The 18,672-nt window shown below is 45.6% G+C and overlaps 1 protein-coding gene across 2 annotated transcripts in view; it reads left to right on the forward strand.

Annotated features, from left to right (window-relative positions):
* Window positions 1–4,273, forward strand: part of ATG2B (autophagy related 2B) — a 72,855-nt gene extending 68,582 nt beyond the window's left edge. For both annotated transcript variants that reach the window (XM_045561248.1, XM_045561257.1), the window contains one exon: window positions 3,030–4,273. In XM_045561248.1, coding sequence (XP_045417204.1) covers window positions 3,030–3,260 — 231 coding nt within the window. In that variant the 3' untranslated portion in view covers window positions 3,261–4,273. The remainder of the gene's footprint in view (window positions 1–3,029) is intronic.
* The last annotated feature ends 14,399 nt before the right edge of the window (window positions 4,274–18,672 follow it).

Genomic DNA, 18,672 nt, shown 5'->3' on the forward strand with positions numbered 1-18,672 from the left:
AGTTTGAGGTCATTTTAAGATTTGTGTTTTAGGATTTCATTAAAGATATTTTTCGCAATCATATTCTGACAATAGTCAGAAGTGCCTGGGATACTGGTCTGTTACCTAACAGAAATGGCCTCTGTGGTTCCAGATGGTGGGAAGGCCACTGAGGTAGGGCCCCAGGAAAGGTATTAATGGATAAATAAAGGTGAGACCAGTGGTCAGTGGGGAGAATAAAGAGAGATAATTACCAGACAGACTTGCTCCACAAATGTTAGAACTGGGCCAGTTATCAGTAGACATATTAGAAATCGGATTTGTAAGACTGGTAACTGGGTTCCAGGCATGGCATGGGCACCTAGCAGCAGGATATGAGAGCACTTTAATGTGTAGCAATTTGTAACATGCTTGCCTAATTTAACCTATATTCATTTAAAAATAAATGTGTGCTTACTTTGTGCCAAATGTATAGTTAACGATTAAGATAGGCAGTATTCCTAACTTACAGATGAGAAAACAGGCTCAGCAAGAACAGTGACCTCCCCAGTGTACCACAGCTTGTAGGTAATGGAGAGGATTGGAACCTGGGTGCGTGGGTCTAGTTTAGTTCTCCCTCTCTACAACTCAATTGTCAATAGGAAGAATGAGGGAAGGGAGGGCGAGAATAGTAAGCAGGGATTGAGGTGGTGCTTGATTAGACTGAATCTGAATTCTCTAATAATCATTTTTTAAATAGACATTCCTAAATGGTGATTAATGTTTCTTTGCATTTTAGATGTTAGTCAAAGATGAAAGGAAGTTATCTCGTGCTTCACAGATAGGCTCACCCTTTAGAGCAGGGTCAGTAAACTAGCCTACAGGTCAGATGTAGCCCTTGACTATTTTTATATGGGCCTTTGAGCTAATAATGATTTTTGTAATTTTAAAGGGTTGTAAAAAGAAAAACCAAAACAAAGAAGAATATATAACAGAGACTATGTGGTCCACAAATACCTACTCTCTGGCCCTTTACAGAAAAAGTATAACAGCCCCTACTTTTTATAATTCTTTCCCGACCTGGGCTGGGTCACCTCTCCTTAGGCAGGCTGATGGTCCTCTGCTCCCGGGAGGTCACTGTATTGATGCTGAACTTAGCTTGGACATCTGATCAGCACAGTGCACTGCAGTTCTCCTTCCTCAGCCTCCTGAGTAGCTAGAACTATAGGCTTATGCCACTGCACTGGGTTAATTTTTAAGTTTTTTTGTAGAGGTTGGATCTTGCAGTGTTGTCCAGGCTGGTCTCAAGTTCCTGGCTTCAAGAAATCCTCCCACCTTGGCCTTCTGAGTAGCTGGGATTATAGGTGTGCACCAGTGCACCCGGCCATAATTCTATTTGGTGGTAGTCAGGTAGTTGTGAGGGTGGCGGTAGTTAACTAGGAATTATTTGTTGAACATTTATTGTCTTCCAAGCTGTGTCAAGCTGTGAGGTTGAATTATTTCATTTAATTCCAACAATCACCATAGAAGGGAGGCCATATTTTAATTCCCCATTTAAATGACTTATCCAAGGTCATACAGCTAAGTGATAGAGCTGAGATATGAATTTACTTGTGTTGTTTCCAAACTTGGTGGTGTTAGTCATTATACAGCAATAAACTAACACTTGTTCGTTGGTGCTGGGATAGGGAGGGGAAGGAGACGATGCAGGGAAATGTATAAATTATGAACACTTTCTTCATTGTACTCATGGTTTCTCTTATCGGCTATTATCTTACAGATCAGTGGTCCCCAACCTTTTTGGTACCAGTGACCAGTTTCATGGAAGACAGTTTTTCCATGGACGGGTGGGGGGAGCTCAGGTGGTGATGCAAGTGATGGGGAGCAGCTGTAAATACAGACGAAGCTTCGCTCCTTCGCCGGCTGCTCACCTTCTTCTGTGCGCCCCCCCAAGTTTCATGGAAGACAGACGGGGGGGGGGGGGCGGTGCAGTGGAGTCTGCGGCTTGGTCCCTAACAGGCTGTGGATGGGTACTGGTCCGCAGCCCAACCCTGGAGTTGGGGACCATAGTTTTAGTTAGTTTTTAAAATAGCACTTGTATTTCTTTTAGTTTTTCTGGATGACTTCTTTTTTTTTTTTTTTTTTTTACTCCATAGTATTGCATGTTTTCACCTGCCGCACTGGGTAGAAATGATACTTTTGTTAACTTGCCAACATGATGGCTGGATTCTGGATTAGAATGAGGTCCTCAATTTCCCTGGAGAACACAAAGTTCCTTTATGCTGTCCCCATCACTGAAGCTGTCACAGTGGAACATTGCGTTGTGGCCTGGGGATTTCTGAGTTAGATAAATGGTAGAGATTTGGAAGCCAGGTGACGTTTTTACTGCATTGGCTTGAACCGCACATTTATGTATTCAGCTTCAAAGCTTACCAGTCATGATTATTTTAATGTTATATAGTTATAAGAAAGCTCAAAAATGCTACTGAAGTTTTGTTTCTAATTATTAAACATGTTCCTGCTTTTATTCTCAGAATTTTCTTTTTAATCCAATGAAATGTTCTATTTGGTTTTTATCTTAATTGAATGTTACAATTATTTTTTCTAATACACAGCCAGTAATTTAAAACAAATTAAATAATTTCCTAGAGCTTAGAAATCAGTTTTCTTGTGTTGAATCAAAGGGAGCTATCACCATTTCTTCAGTGAGTATATTTATTCAAGAAGCTTTGTTTGCTAAGTTTGATTTAACTGGAATTGATTAATAGTGCCGGCAAAGCTACTCTTAGATCATTACATATTTCTGTAATCTTCCCTATGTGAAATTGTAGTTTAGCTACATTTTCTACACACCAGTGTCACAACAAAATACTAAATCCTAATAATTTCCTCTTTCCCTTAAAATTAGAATTTTCTCATAAAAATAATTATCCTGAGTTACTTCAAAAGCACAGTGTTTTTAATCTAGTTCCACACATAAGGTTGATGAACTGTACTAAAAGCGTGTATTATAGGATAACGTAGAGAGTCTGCTGACCAGTAACTTCCTCCCTCCCCGCCCGCCTCTGCAGGGAATCACAGACACGGCTCAGACCATCTACGAAACGGCGGCCCGAGAGCATGAGAGCAGAGGGGTCACTGGTGCCGTGGGGGAAGTTCTGCGCCAGATTCCTCCGGCGGTGGTGAAACCTTTGATTGTTGCCACGGAAGCAACATCAAACGTGTTAGGTGGCATGAGAAACCAAATCAGGCCAGATGTCCGGCAAGATGAATCACAGAAATGGCGCCATGGGGAAGACTGACGTCTCCAACAAGACTCTCTGCGAAGATGATGAGAGTGCAGATAGGGCGCATAGCGTCCCCGTGCAGCTTTAGAGGAAACTCATTTAATGTTATTGTGCTTATCTCAGGAACAAAAGCATTTTTAGTTAAATAATTTAATGTCAAAATAACATGCAACCAAAAACTTCTGCCATTTTAGGGCTAGTTTGGTACTTGCCTGTAGAAATGTTTGTGGCTAGTGTCAAAGGTCCTTAAAGCATTTGCTGCCAAGTTAGTGGAATGCTCACTTTTATTAAAATGACTGTAATTCTCCTTGTTACAGATATCATTGGAAACCTCCTTTTAACACTATATGTGTAACTCTGTGGAGGTGATTTTTCTCAAGGTGCAGAAAGAATTACAGCTTCAAAACTTGCATTGAGAATGAGAGGCAAAAGCCACAGGGAAGCAAAACAAATAGGATTTTCAATATAATATCAGCGTGAAAAAAATAACCTACTCTGTTGGATTTAGTGTTCATGCACTTGAGAACAACATTATTTCCATTTACTCAGAAAATCCTTCTGTGGGGGTTTGAGAAAGTGAATGTCACAGACGTGTTCTGTTGTGTTGCACTTTATCCTGTGTGTGTGTGTGTGTGTGTTTAGATTAATACAAGTCATGTGCTATATTCTTCATGTGATTTACAGTTATACAAAATATAAAGCGGAGTAAACTTGTCTGAAAGTTTTTGACAAAGGAAAGTAATCTAAATGTAATAGCTTCTTTATTTTAAGTGTAAATGAAAATGTCCATTCTGTAGTGAACTGGGGCCCATATAATTGTTTGTATGTTCAACTTTAAGCAGGTAGTGCAAGCTTGTTAGGAATGTGGAAGGGGAGATTGGAAGTGGTTTTTACTCTTTTAAAATTAAACAAAAATCCTCCAAATATGCCCTAGTCAACTATTTTGACGTACCATTTTTACTTGGTTAACAATGTACATTTTGATAACGTGTCAGGAATGAATAAAGTATTTTTATTTAAAGGTAAAATTGTTTTATGCTTCCATGAATATTTTGCTTTTTTTAGAGCATATTCATAGATGCACTACTATGATTTACCCCAAGATATTTGGGAATACTTTATCACAGTTGATTTTGGTTAATATCAAGTAAATCATTACCTGAATGATGGGCAGTCGTTCTCAATCCCTGACTTTATTGTAGCAGGAAGAAAATATGGAACTTTGTATTTCTCCACTGTTTAAAGTTGCATGATTTGACTTCTCATTTTCAAGAGTGGGGGAATATCATTGAGGTGAATTTTGATTTCAAAACTTCATTTCAGTTTGGGGTTTGGAAAATGAAGTTAAATCAATTTCATTCTCAAAAATTTCTAAGCAGGAAAGCAATGTAAACAAAAACACCAAACATCTAGAATTTATAAAAGTAGTGTTACGTAGCATTTAATTTTAGTTTTGCTTTATTTCTTTTTTACTGCTAAAAAACTTAATAAGGCCTTGCTTAGAGTAACCACCTGTTTAAGCATCATGTTACTTTGTTACTTGGTTCCTATTAAATGGAGTCCATGTAGAGGGTGGTCCTGACTAAACACTAACAGGAGTTTATTGTTGTGATAGTTCATCCTGCTTCTGGGGCACATTCGGACCACCCTGTTCATGGATTCCAGTATTCTCCATTTGCTTTTATAATGAAACATGCTGTGTGTGTCACCTCGGTATGATTAATCAAACTGAAAAACACTTAATCAAACTTAAAAAATTAAAATCTCTTTTAAATTACTTTTCACAGTTATACTTAAGTTCAATTAGATATAGTACAGAGAGAAATAATAATCCTCTTCTTTGCACTCCAAATTGTGAATGGTGGATGGACCCTTCTAACAAATTATTTACAAATCCCATTTAAACATATATCTTTATAATGTGATCTCCATGGTTCTTTCTCTGTTCTGCCCTCCTATACCTGCTGTGGATAGAATCATCATTTGGGGACACAATCCTTGTGTCTAAAAAAGATTGTTCTCAAGGGTCTGTGCAGCCGAGATACTCTTTACTTAAGATGTTTGTAAGGACTTATCTATATTTGAACACTTCTACATTATTAAGTATCCTTAATTTTTTTTTTCACAGTGTCTTTCCAACTTTTGTGTTACAATGACACAGTAAAAAGAGTATTGGAAGACTCCTTGGGTTGCCAGATCTGTGACTTACCACATGGATGACTTGGCCAAGACATCTAATCTCTCTAAGCCTCAGTGACCCTCTGGATAAATGAGAGGGTTTCCTACAACAAAGCTCAGTGGGGATTTTTGGATGATTAGGCCAGTGCGTGTGTGAGAATGATGGTATGTGATGTAATGCTTAGTAGAGTGTTCCAGACCCGTGGCGCCTCAGACGGGTGGGATTGTTGAGTGAGAGCACTCTGGTCACATCACACACAGAGCAGCTGTGGGCTACTCTCGATCTGGGATCTCTCCAGGGAATACATTTCTGAACTGCCACGTGCTTGTGTGGCTGGACTTTGATGACTGGAGGAGCCTGCACAGGTCCGCTTGTTGCTACGTTGAGTCCTTACAGTTATCTCCCCGCGGAATCCAGTAAGCTCCATTGAGGTCTGCCAGCGAGTTCCAGAACCCCACGGGGTTATCAGCACGTTAAAACCACTTTGCATCACAAGGAGATAGGCAGCCGGGGCCATAGCTCTGTCTCCCTCTAGAACAGAGCTGATTCAGAACCCCTAGCTTTCCCTTCCTGTCTACCCCTAGATCGCCGTTACTTACAAGGGGAAGGTCCACTGAACATTGCCTAGTAGGATAGATAAAACACAGTGTTTCTTCTAGACATCATAGCAATAGACTTTCCTTTTCATGAAGTTTGGGTACAATTTGGATCCTCACTTAAGTATATATATTTGACATCAATATTTTCATAAGGCAGAATTCACTTTAAGAAAAAAGCTCTAAGTAGCAATGTGCCTAAGGTGACAAAATACTGAGAAACCAGTGCTTCCTGCCTCCTTCCATGTGTTGCTTTTCAAAGCTATAAAAAGCTTTTAGGGACTTTTTAACCATCTCCTTTGAAAACTGTCCTGTAGGTTTAGTGCCTTTGTTTAGTTTCAAAAAGTCCAAACAGCTGTGTCTGCTCCTGCAGAGGCTGCCTGTCCACAGGCATCGTTCCTCACTCAAGCGTCATTGATCTGGGGCCTGTGCATCGTGCGTACCCTCACCAGAGCAGAGAGACAACAGGCAGAGGAGAATTTTAAAGCAGTGATTTTAAATGAGGAATCCACAATTGCACTAAATGGCTTCAGGATTAACTATTAATTGTCTTAACATTATTTTAAGTTTTATGTAAAAAGCTGTGTGACTTGGCTTAAGAGAAATCACTCTGCTTTGCTTTGCATCAATGTTCTTACACCTGCAGTAAGTATCATTCTTCAGAATAGCAGGGGTGTGGTGGGACCTTGAGCTTCTCTCCCCTTGGTCCCTTCACTTCCTCTGGACCGACTTAAGACATTAGAGAGAATGTCTATCAAGTTCTTCAAGTTCCTTGAAAGGGACTATACAAACACAAAGTGTGATATTCTTTTGTATCTGCAAATGCATCAACTGGACATACCAACTGGTATCAGATAGAATAAATCAAATATAAATTTTTGAGTCTTATGTTAAAAAGGAAAACTATTTATATAGTGCATAGATAATGATGGAAAAAAATTTTCATTATCAGGAAATCTTATTTTTGTTTACTGAAAGATGTAGTCACTTTTTTCATGTAAGGATAATAGTGCTTTAATGCCAACTTATTTTTATTTGAACATTTTCAGGATCATGCTAGGCACACTGCATCCTTTAATAGACATTATCTGTACAGTAAGTATGTTCTTTTTGTCATAGTGCCTGCAACTCAAGATAGAAGAATCATTCCAACACACTGCCATGATAGGCCTTCTTGGGGATGAGAAATTTAAGTTAGTTTCAACAATTTATATTTTGAAATGTCATCAGTTTTTGTAAACACAGGTGTTAGAGGAATACTTTGGCCCCCTACAGTAATTGTTGGCCCCTGGGTTTCAAGCATGTCGTTTCCTAGTAAGCACAAGAGTGCTGTCTGCTGTATTTCAAGAGATTAGAAATGTGATGTCAGCCGGCTCAATTATGTCTCTAATGCTCCGGGTGGTTGAAATAACAGCCCGTCCCTTTAAAAAAATGTTTACTTTGCTGTTTCACGTGTATTTTGTATATATGAAATGGCAGCTTCCAATTTCTAGTTGGATTTGTCTTGCACTGTTTGTATAACTTGCTGGTCACATAGGACTATTTGCTTTTTCCCTGAGAAATTTGGTAGGGACATCTAGTTCAGCTTTTATGTTGATTCATCCTGACTTACTTTAGACATTGAATTTATCTCACTACAAGTAAAAGAACATATGTGTATACATTGACTGTCATTGTTTCCTAATTTTCCTAGTTTTGGCAAATTATGGATGTGAAAACTTTAAGAATAATGATGCTGTACAAGTATTTTTGTGGAAATGTAACTTGTTAGTGTGACTATTTAAAATGTGAAATTAAGAATACTCCAGAAGAAAATTAAAATATTCACTCTTTGGATTTTGCCTTAAAAACTATTATCTTTTACCAAGAACTGTTCCCAATGCCTGTATAAAATGTTTTTTTGGGGTAGGGGGTAGTAGATCTGTTTCAGACTCTGTTATTGGGAAATGATGTTCCCACGGTCCTGGTACTTCTGATGGCAACACTTTGCTACCACTTTCTGAGATACACAGTGTCTATAATGTTAAAACCTGCCACTTCCCCCCTTTTGGATAATAATCACTATGTTAGTTATCCCTACAGTGTGCACTTGTGGCAAATACATCTCTTAGTTTGGGTCTTGTGGAGCTAGATTAATACTGGATAAACCAAAAATGGTTTGCCTCCCTCAGTCCTGGCCACGAAAGCAGTTCTTTCTTTCTCTCTCTCTCTCTGTTTCCCCGTGCCTCTCTCTCTCTCCCTCTCTCTCTCTCTCTCTCTCTCTCTCTCTCTCTCTCCTCTCTCCACACACACACTTACTTTTGCCCACATTCTATTGGTCAGAATTCTGTCACATGGTCACAGCCAACTTCAAGGGACCCTGGGTAATGGTGTCTACCTGTGTGCCCAGGAAGGCTGAGTACCTAGCCAGACTCTGCCACCTATAGCCCGTAACCAGCCAATTTAGAATCTGAATCCAGGAAAGTCTGACCCAGGCCCATGTCCTTACTCTATTGGAATTACAGTCAGCTGCATTCAAGATAATTCGTTGTTGCTCGAGGTAGGATTTTTGTTTTCCCTCTCCTGGGCTTGTTTATATTCTTGAAAGCAGTTCCACGTGGAATGTGGAATGAATGACATTCAGCAAACTTGTGCTGGGGCATGAGGCAGGGTTACACTGGTTCTCGAAACTTGTCTGCACATTAGAGTAACAGGAAGACCTTTTAAAAATTCCAAAGCCCAGGAGGCCACACCAAAGACCAATTAAATCCCGATCCCTGGGGTGTATCTTTAAAGCTCCCCAGGTGACTCTTGGTGCTCAGACAAGTTCAGGAACCACTGGTCCCGTGGCTAAGAGTGTAGATCTTAGCGTTAGGCTACCTGGGGTTCCACTGCTTGTGAACTGTGTGGCCTTGGGGAAGTTCCGTAATCTCCCTGTGCTCCAGTTAGCTTCTCGGTAAAGTAATCGGGTTGTTATGAGTATTACATGAGTTACTGTATGTGAAGTGCTTAGAACAGTGTCTGACACATAGTAAGTCCCACGTAGGAGATACAATTGTTACTGTTTCTTGGGCAGAGCAAGGCCCCATGCTAAGGAGAAAAGATAAGAGTCTTTGCTCTCAGGGAGCCCAGAACTCAGTGAGAAGACATCTAACTCTAATATGTATCAGATGAGACAGCTACTTATTCCAGCCATTTGTTCTTTGCAATTGTAAATCAATCTGCTTTGCTCCCAGGAGATTGAGTCCTGTTTCATGAGGCTGAGGAAAGGAACATAAACCACTCAGAGCAGTTTTAGGTTTGGGATTCCTGGTTTTGAAGATGACCACCTGGTCTCCTCATGTCCCACGGCCATCCGGACATCTGCTTCCCTGGCATTAAACAGTTGGGGGATCTGGGGGTCTGGCTCCCCTTTTAGCCTGATGTTCAGGATTACCTATTGCTGGGAAATTTGGTCTGAGGGGTACATCTTGGGTGGTATTTGGAAATCGATTTCAAAGAGGGTGTTGGAGGCACAGTCTTTTGAGTTTTGGGGTAACTGGGAAAAACGAACACTAGCACATCCTTACAGTTAGAATTTCTAAGGCTACCAGAAGAGGACACGATATTCTTTTAAATTTGGATTCCACTGAGGCACAGAGGACAACATGACTTCTCAGTGCAAAGTACTAACTTTGCTTCTAAAACCCCAGTGTGAGCATTTTGTCAACCCAGGTGTGGCTCAGTTTTTTTCAGTGACAGAGACTTTAGGGCAATACCTCCAGAAAACACTTAACATTTAGTACAAGTTAAGTGAAAAAAAAAAAATCCTCAAAACGGTACTATTTTAACTATAGTATCAATTTTATAGCTCCATAGTCAGAAATCACTTCATTCAATAAATACTTCGAAGGCCAAATAAATGTCTCCCTCTTGTCTCCATTTCAGTTTAAAGTTTTACTTCCTATTTCTGGCCCCCTTCAGGACATACTATTCTCTTCAAAACCCTTCTTCATTCTTCCTACCAGATTCCCTTTGACCGTGACCTGGCCTTTGTGTCCTACTTGCTTTGGTACCAGCAGAACTGGAGTTCTAGCCAATTCTCCACCCTGCCCCAACGGTTCACCTCGAGCAAGCCCCTTGCCTCCACTGCACCTCAGTTCCTTGTGAGTGCATCTGTTGGACAAATCACTACGGGGGAAAGAAACAGCAAGTCAAGGACGTGGGACACCCATTGACAATCTGGGCGGTTCTTGCCAACTGCCCTCCCGTAGAAGTTTTATCTATGGGCAGACCACCACCAGCAAGGTTTATCATTTAAAAAATTTTTCCTTTGAAGAGATCTTTAAACAACCCCCATTCAAGAGGGATCGTTGCCTCCTCCTGTTCACGAGCTCTGTTTCGCGTTGGAACAGATCTGTTGTCACCCATGGAAGGGTTTGCTTTGAAACTGTGTGCAGAATTTCTGGGGAAAGAGCAATCTAACTTCGGTGCCAGCAGGGGGCGTCCTCTCTCTTCCAGATGGAAATTTGGTTTGGGCTCTCGTCCCCTGCAGAGCCTGGCGTCTGAGCCTGGGCAGAGTCTGCCCGCACACCATGGGAAGGCCTGGGAAAAACCCTAACTATCCTAACTTTCACAAGGCGTATCTGTGACAGCTTCCTCTCGGTGGAGGAAAGAAAAATTAAAACGTCATTTTATTTTATAATTAATTTCTCCCTGTAAATACCGGGCTGGGTGAACACACACCAGACCCTCTCTCGAGCCCTGAGGCTTGTGAAAGTTGCCCGTAGTGGAGCTCTCACAACAGGCTGATAACGGAATATTTGGGGCATGAGAGAATTCGGACAGAGATCTTTTGCTGTTGTTTTCTCTAGGGGGTACCTGTGGAAGCTTCTCTGCTAGATTCCTCTACTGGAAATGCAGCCCTCCCCTCCTCCCACGCAGGGCACTCACCTGGGCACAAAATTTCGGGGGGAGCACATCAGTAATCAAACAATAATTTAATACAATGTTTTTTCAAAATCAAAACTAATGCAAAAGCATCCATGATGAACAAATTCTCAAAATTTTACATAAAGACAGGACTCAGGCCAGGTGCGGTGGCTCACGCCTGTAATCCTAGCATTCTGGGAGGCCGAGGCAGGTGGATCGCTCGAGGTCAGGAGTTCGAGACCAGCCTGAGCAAGAGCGAGACCCCATCTCTACTAAAAAAAATAGAAAGAAATTATCTGGCCAACTAAAAAAAAAAATATATATATATATATGTAGAAAAATAATTAGCTGGGCATGGTGGCACATGCCTGTTGCAGTCCCAGCTACTTGGGAGGCTGAGGCAGAAGAATTGCTTAAGCCCAGGAGTTTGAGGTTGCTGTGTGCTATGCTGATGCCACGGCACTCACTCTAGCCCGGGCAATAGAGCGAGACTCTGTCTCAAAAAAAAAAAAAAAAAAAAAAGGACTCAATGCTGTACCTCCATACTCAAGTCACTCCGCTCAGGGTTGTCCTGGTCCCGTTGGATCCTGTTTGTTGTAAAAATGTTGGCATTTTGTTCATTGCAAATGAATCCCGTTCTTCCCTTCCGTCCCCCTTTCCCAGTCTTACCCTTCCTCATCCACGAGATCGGCTGTAGGACAGTGACAGGAAAAGAAGCCACAAGGCATTGGCTGAAGGTGTAAAACACCAGGGAATGACACCAGAATCAATAATATTGACTTGCTGGAAGCCAATGTCAGGTTTTGAACTTGAGAAGAGATTCCACTCTGATGAGATCAGTAGATGCTTACTGTGTGTGCAATGCATGCCGGAGTTGGTTCTGGCTCATTTTGCAGGTTGACTATTTAGTCGCTCCAGCTATTGTTTGTGCGACCCTCCCGCTCCCCTGCCAGCGCGTGCCTCCAAGCCCCACTTTGTGCATTCTTTCTTTCCCAGCACCACGATATCCCCCTTCCCTTTGTGGGGTTCAATCCTTCGAGGGCTGACGTCCCACCACCTTCCAGAAGCCTCCTCAGACAACTAGACTTTCCATGAGGCCATTGTTGAATTACTGGATCAGATCAGCTAAAATGTGGTTCTCAGCTAGGGGAGGGGGTGATTTCCCCCCCTAGGGGACACTTTGTAACATCTGGAGACATTCTGGTTGTCACCACTGGAGAGGGAGGTTGCTCCTGTCATCTAGAACACAGAGGCCCGGGATGCTGCTAACCATCCTGCAATGCCCAGGAGAGCCCCTGCAACAGACAACTATCCAGTCCGAAATATCTGTAGTGCTAAGAAACCCTGCATCAGAACTCACTAAGATATTACCAAGGATTTTGTGAAAAGTCTCCCAGGTCTCAGATTCACAGTTTACCATTGAGCTTTCATATTTGTGCCCAAGGACTAACAGGTGTTTGGGACTTGAGTCCTTTGTGGTAAGTGATGGGCAAGATAATAGGAGCTGGGGTGCGAGGACACTCCTGTCTTCCCTAGTGAGTTCTGAACTAAAGAGGCAGACAGAGGAGTCAGCGCACAGGGACAGCCACATCATCTTTGTTACTGATATTGGGCTTGACTGGAAGATGTCACCTAGGTGTGTGGCCACAATGGGCTTCTCAATTCAGAATCCCAGAATCAGGCCCAGGCAGTGCTGACAACTCCCCCTACTGGGGCAGAGCCTGGAACTCTATGCTGACTTCATGCCTGAGAGAAGACCACTCTGCAGACAGGCACTTCCAAAAGAATGAGAATGGAGGAAGGAACTGAGATCTATGGGCTTAATTCCTGTTTTTGAAATTGGTCAGTCAGAGAAGTCACTCCTCTTCCATGGAAAGGAGTAAAGCATGGGGAAGAGGCCAAGGGTGTAGGGAACAATCTCTCTTCATTGAAACCTGATGAGTCAGGATGGGCTGGGTTCTGCTGCAGTGACAAACAGCCCCCAACTCTCTGTGGCTTCAAACATAAGTTTATTTTCTCTTCATGCTACATGCTCAATGTAGGTTGTAGGGGACTTTGCTCTTCTCAGCGACTCAGAGGTCCAGGCTGATGGGGTCTTCAGATCTTAATGACATCACTGTCTTAACACAAGCCTTCCAGGATTGGTACAGCAGAGAAAGAGAAAGAGTGGAGAACTAGGATCTTGTGTCTTCTTCTGCCCAGAAGTGACACACACTAACCCATCAATGGTTTTTAAGGTCAGCCTCATGCCTGCTGCATCCTCCTGCTTGTTCTCCAGAAGCAGAGCGGCCAGCTGCCCAGCTGCTGCTCACAGATGCCTGAGTAAGCTCCGCCAAGTCCAGCAGAAGAGCCACCCAGCTGAACCCAGCCCAAATGGCTGACTACAGAAGTGTGAGCTAAGGTGGCTGTTTGAAACCACTAAGTTTCAGGGTGGTTTGTTATGCGGCAATAGATAACCGACATATTCTGCAAGCCATTATCCATATTCCAGTGAAAGTGTCTCTCTGAAATGCAACTCTGAATGTACCATTCCCTTGTTCAGCCTCCACTGACTCACTTGGCCTGGAGGATAACAGTCACCCCTTAGCCTTGGCATCATTCTTCCAGCCCTTGATTTCTTTGGCTGGGAACTTGGGTGAGAGAAAGGCTGCAGGTGGCCAACACCTCATTGTTCTACTTAACTTCAAGACCCAACTTAGGGCACCTTCTTTCCTTCTTGAACTCCTCCTAGGCAGATTTGGTCACCCCATGATTACACATCTCATACTGAGGAATGATCTCTTTTCTTATCTGCCTCCCTGACATGCAGTAAGCTCCTCAAGGGTGAGTGGATCCTTGTTGCAACATCCTGCTAAAAGACCCTGCAGCTTTGCTGGGACCCCTCCAGTGATAAGGAACCCACTGTTATCCAAGGTGGTCAGTTCTATCATGGCACAGCTCTGTGTGTCAAAAGGCTCTTCCTCAAATTAAGCCAGAATGCATTTCTCGAATTTTTTCCCTTTTGGCCCTATTAGGGTCATACCAAGTGCATTTGTTCCTCCCTCCCCACAAGTCTTGCCCCCTGTATATAAGCCCCCTCAGGCCCTGTGTCTAGAGGGTGTGCTGTTGGGTCCTCTCACCAGTCTGATCCCTTTCTTCTGAATTAGCCAAGAGCTGGACACAGTACTCCTCTTGGACCCTGCCCTGTTCTAAGGTAATGGGATATCACTTCCCTCATTTTAGACATTATACTCCTATTAATGCAGCTTTTAGAGCTGACAGATATTTTGGCAGCCACAGTACACTGAGCTCCCTGTTACTAAAACCCTGGAATGTCTCCCCCTCCTACTTGCTGAGCCCCAGGTGACCCTTTCTCATACTTTTCTGTCCTCTGAAGCTCCTGAAAATTAGGCCCAACTTCCTAGTCATGCCTAAAATCCAAACCCAGCCACAGGGAGTCTCTGCCATCCTCGAGGCCACCGAGACGGTGAGATCCCTGGCACTCAGGCCTCTTCTCTGACCGCACAGCCTGAGACCTGTCACCAGAGCCTCGTGGGCATCATGGGTCTGGACAGAGCCCTGCCCCAGAGCCCAGCTCACCGGGTCACTATGGACCAGTCTCCGCCTATCTCTGGGCCTTGGTTTTCTCATCTGTAAAATGAAGTGGTTGAACTTAATGATACTTTCTTTTTAAAGCTTTTTAGTAGATTCACATGCAATAATACAGACAGATCCCTTGTACTCGTGACTCAGTTTCTCCAATTGTAACATCTTACACAAGTATGGTATCATAACACAACCAGGAGATTGACACTGATACGATTTTTTGTATTTTACTCAGGTTGCCCCACTCTGGTGCAAGCTCGTTTTGGTGATATTTACAGCCTCTTCTACTCACGGGAGGAAACATGTTTGTTGTGTGCTTGCTGCGGGCAGGTGCCGTCCCGGGGCTTCACGCACTTGTCTGCCTTTCCTTCCCTTTCTTTGCTCATTACCTCTTTCCAAAAAGGGTATGAGGCAGCCCATCAAGGTACTTAATTTTCACAACCCAATGAGGTACAACTGCCCTGCTTCCCCGTTTACAAGGGGGCCGTGAGCTTTTGTGACCCGGCCAGGCCCACACAGTGGTGGAGGGGACCGGAACACAGCCCGCCTGCCCTGGAGCCCCAGGCCCCTCTGACCTGCCACGCTGTGCGGTCAGCAGCCCCATGGTGAGGCCCTTCTTGGACATAGGGCTGAGCCTGGGGGTTCGGGGAGGCATGGGGGAGCTGAGAGGGAACCCAGAGGGTGTGGATAAAGGGGCGGGCCCAGGGAGGCCCACGCGGTGCCCTGCCTTGGGCCCTTGGGCTACTGGGAAAGGGGAACAGCAGGAAGGCCTGAAGGTGTGCAGAGGCCAGGGGGAGCTCAGCTGGGAGCCAAGGGTTCGAATCAGCCCTGGCTGGATTCCCAGGCCCCGGGGGCTATGGTGGAAGTGGGGGGCAGGGAGGAATATTTCCCGGGACTGCTTCCCACCTGTTCCTCTTCAAGTTCATGACTCATCTCCGGAGAACAAGAACCTGCCTGTGGCCATTGCAACATCAGGGAGTTTCCCGGGGCTGGGATTTGGAGGGCTTAGAGCGGCTCAGTCCCAGTGATGGATGGTGTGATGGATGGGGCAGGGGTGCACTCACTCCCTTTCCCACCCCTTTCCCACCCCTTTCCCACCATGCACAGCAGTAAGGCGAGATATGGCTGTTGATCCCATGATTTGGAGGCCCAGGGCAGGCCTGAGGCTGGGAGTGGATGGGAGAAACTCCACATCTCTCTCTACTTGGCCCTTCTCGGAGAGAAAGTGGGAGCCTAAATGGGTGCTGGAGCCAGGGATGCTGGAAGATCATTTGGTAACACATCCCTGCACCCCAGGTGTGAACGCCACAGGTGTGGCCTGAGCCTGGACCCAGGTATGGAATGTGCCAGGTTAGCCTGTCAATCAGATCCGCAGGAATTCAAAACTATTACCTTCTCCCACAGCATCGACCCTTTTAACCAAGGCAGGAATTTCTCTCTCTTCAAATGAATAATTAACCTTCCCAACACAAGGGCAACAGTTCTCCCTGTGCGGGGGCTGCCAGTCTCTCTCCCGCCGGGGGGCTGTTTGCTGGGCTTTGGTGAATGTCACTTACCTGTGTTCCATAATCAGGTGTCTGACCGATCAGAGACCATGTTTGCAGTCTACCGTTGAACTGCGGCCTGCGAGCCACGTTCTCTGATTTCGCCGGCCAGCACATTCCTCTTGAATGTGCAATTGTTTGTGCAAACCCTTGACAGGATTTTTATAAGCCAGAAGCTTAATGTAGGCAGAGAGAGGAGCAAAGAGGGCGTGTTTGGGTCGGTTTACGGGGAGAGGAGGAGAGAGCAGGGAGTCTTTGCACTTCCCAGCGCTCTGCTCCTGCCCGGTCCTGCCTGTCCTCGCCACTTCGCTGCGAAGCCTTTGCCCACTGAGTTCCTGCCTGGGGGCTGGACGTCACAGTGGTGTTGGAGTCCTTCAAGCTGGGTGAATCCCACCTCTGCCCTTTGGGCACATGCTGCCTTCCTCAGCCTCCTCTTCCTCACCTGGCAAATGGACATAATGGAGTAGACCTCACACGGGAGTCGGACGGTTAAATGAGACGATGAGCACACTGCTCCGCGTGGCTGCTGTGGTTCCCGGTGGGGGCACCTGGCCATGCGGGTGTGATGCCGGTGGGAGGGTGCCCTGTCCTCGGGGGGCTCTGCTGCTCAGCTCCCCGGGGGAGCCCCGATGGCCAACCCAAGGGGACCAGAGGTCGCCATCTCTTTTGTTCACTGCCATGCCCTCAGTGCCTACAACAGTGTCTGACCAAGTAGATGCTCAGTCAGTAAGTATCTGCTGAATGAGTGAGCTCAGACTCGGTGTTGCTAGACCTTCCAGATGTTCAAGGGCAGCTGGAAACCTGTATTCCCGGGTGGAAGTTCAATATTGGTAACCTACTCAGACTAGCTTTTTTACACATCATGTGGTCCAGATTAAACACACATGCAGGTTTGATCCTACTTGTTGGCCCTAATTCTGGCCATCTGAACCACACTCTGCTCTCCAGGAAACCTGCAGAGGCTGGAGCTGATCCCGGGGTTGTCACCGATGAGGTCCTGGTGGCCCAGCCCTGCCAGCCTCTCAGAACCTCTGTCCAGGCTCCAGGAACCCTGGCCCACATTCCAGTTCTCGAATGAATATGAGTTTTGCTGCTGTTCCAAGAGCACCAGCCCCTCCCGGGTAGCTGTGGAGGCTGCTCATCCCCTGCCATGTGCTGTGATCTGGTCACCACACCCTCCCCCGCCCCATGGAAACAGACCTCAGGTGGTCTCCTGGCCTCTGCTGCCTCCTCCCGTGGGCCCGGCAGCATCCTGCCCGGTGCGGGGCCCAGTGGGCCACCCACCCCTGCTGACCTCTCACTCCCTTCACTGTGCTGTCTCCAACCCCTTCTTCCTCTGTCGACTTCAACTACCTGGTGCCATGGCCACACCTGGTCCTTGTCATCTCCTGCATGGCCCTCCTTCTGGAATGTCCCATTCAAACATTTCTGCTCTGCGGCCACAACTTCCTACCCTTCTTGCTCTGTCATCCAGGTCCTCCCACTGCACCCGTCCTTTAACACACCAGAGTCACTCTACTTCCCTCACTTCCCGGGCTCACTGCTCCCCGCCTCCAGCCATCCCTGTAGTCTGACCAGTCGCCCCAACTCCTGAGACCTATGGCTGTCTATCCGGCAAACCCCCCTGGAGCAATCTACCGTCTGCCGTTCGCCTCCCGGGCATTGGTAGAGTAAATGCACACGACAGAGTTGTGCCTTCTAGCTTCAGCTGGGCCCTCAGAGACCCCCAGAATCCCTTCCGTTTCTGTAGTGAGTTTTCTCTGCCCACTGACCACTGTAGCCCTAACATGTCCTTCGTCTTCCAGCCCAAATCCTGCCATTACCTGCCTTGTCCTCTACCAGCCTTCGGCCTGTCCCTCCTAACCCACGAACGCACCTGCCTCTGGGCCTAGTTTGCTTCTCCCGTCTGGAACCCTCCTTCCCCCTATTTTGCTTGGCCAAGTTCTTTGGGATTTGGCTGCCAGCCACCCAGACAGGAGCCCTCCTCTGTGTTCCCACGGCCTCCCTCACCCTGATGGTGGTGGTTACCCTGCTCTGTGGCACTCTCCTAACTACTGTCCCTGTTGACGTGAGCCCATGGAAGGCAGAGATGTTACCAGGCTCACCACCGGGTCTCTGGTAGCAAGAAGCATGCCGGAGCACTGACTGTTCACCGAGAATACTCACAAGTATTCCTTCCTGAGCAGCCCATGGGTTCCCACCTCTGTGTTCTGGCTCTGTCCCCACCAGCGCTTCCTCGATGTCTCCACGACTCCAGATTCCACCCTCGGTTGGAGCCCAGCTCCCGGCTGAACCCCGCTTCCCCGATAACCTGAGTGGGGGCCCACCTCCGTTTCCTCTGGATACTCAAGACGCTGCACGTGCAGTGTGTTCGTGCCGTTCCTCATTTTCTTTTTTATGCCATAGGATTTGGATCCACGCAAGTTCCTGTGGATAGAATCTCTAGCTATAGCATCTCTGATTTCTTCGCAGTTAGCCTAGAAAGCTTCGCATGGACAAGTGGAAATGTATTAAGAGACCCTGACTGGATACTTGTATTAGTTTCCTATTGCAACTGCGACAAATGACCACAAACTCGGTAGATTAAAACGACACGAATGTATTCCCTAACAGTGCTGGAGGCCAGCTCCAAA

Source organism: Lemur catta, chromosome 1 (genome assembly GCF_020740605.2).
Source record: "Lemur catta isolate mLemCat1 chromosome 1, mLemCat1.pri, whole genome shotgun sequence".
Lineage (NCBI taxonomy): Eukaryota > Metazoa > Chordata > Mammalia > Primates > Lemuridae > Lemur > Lemur catta.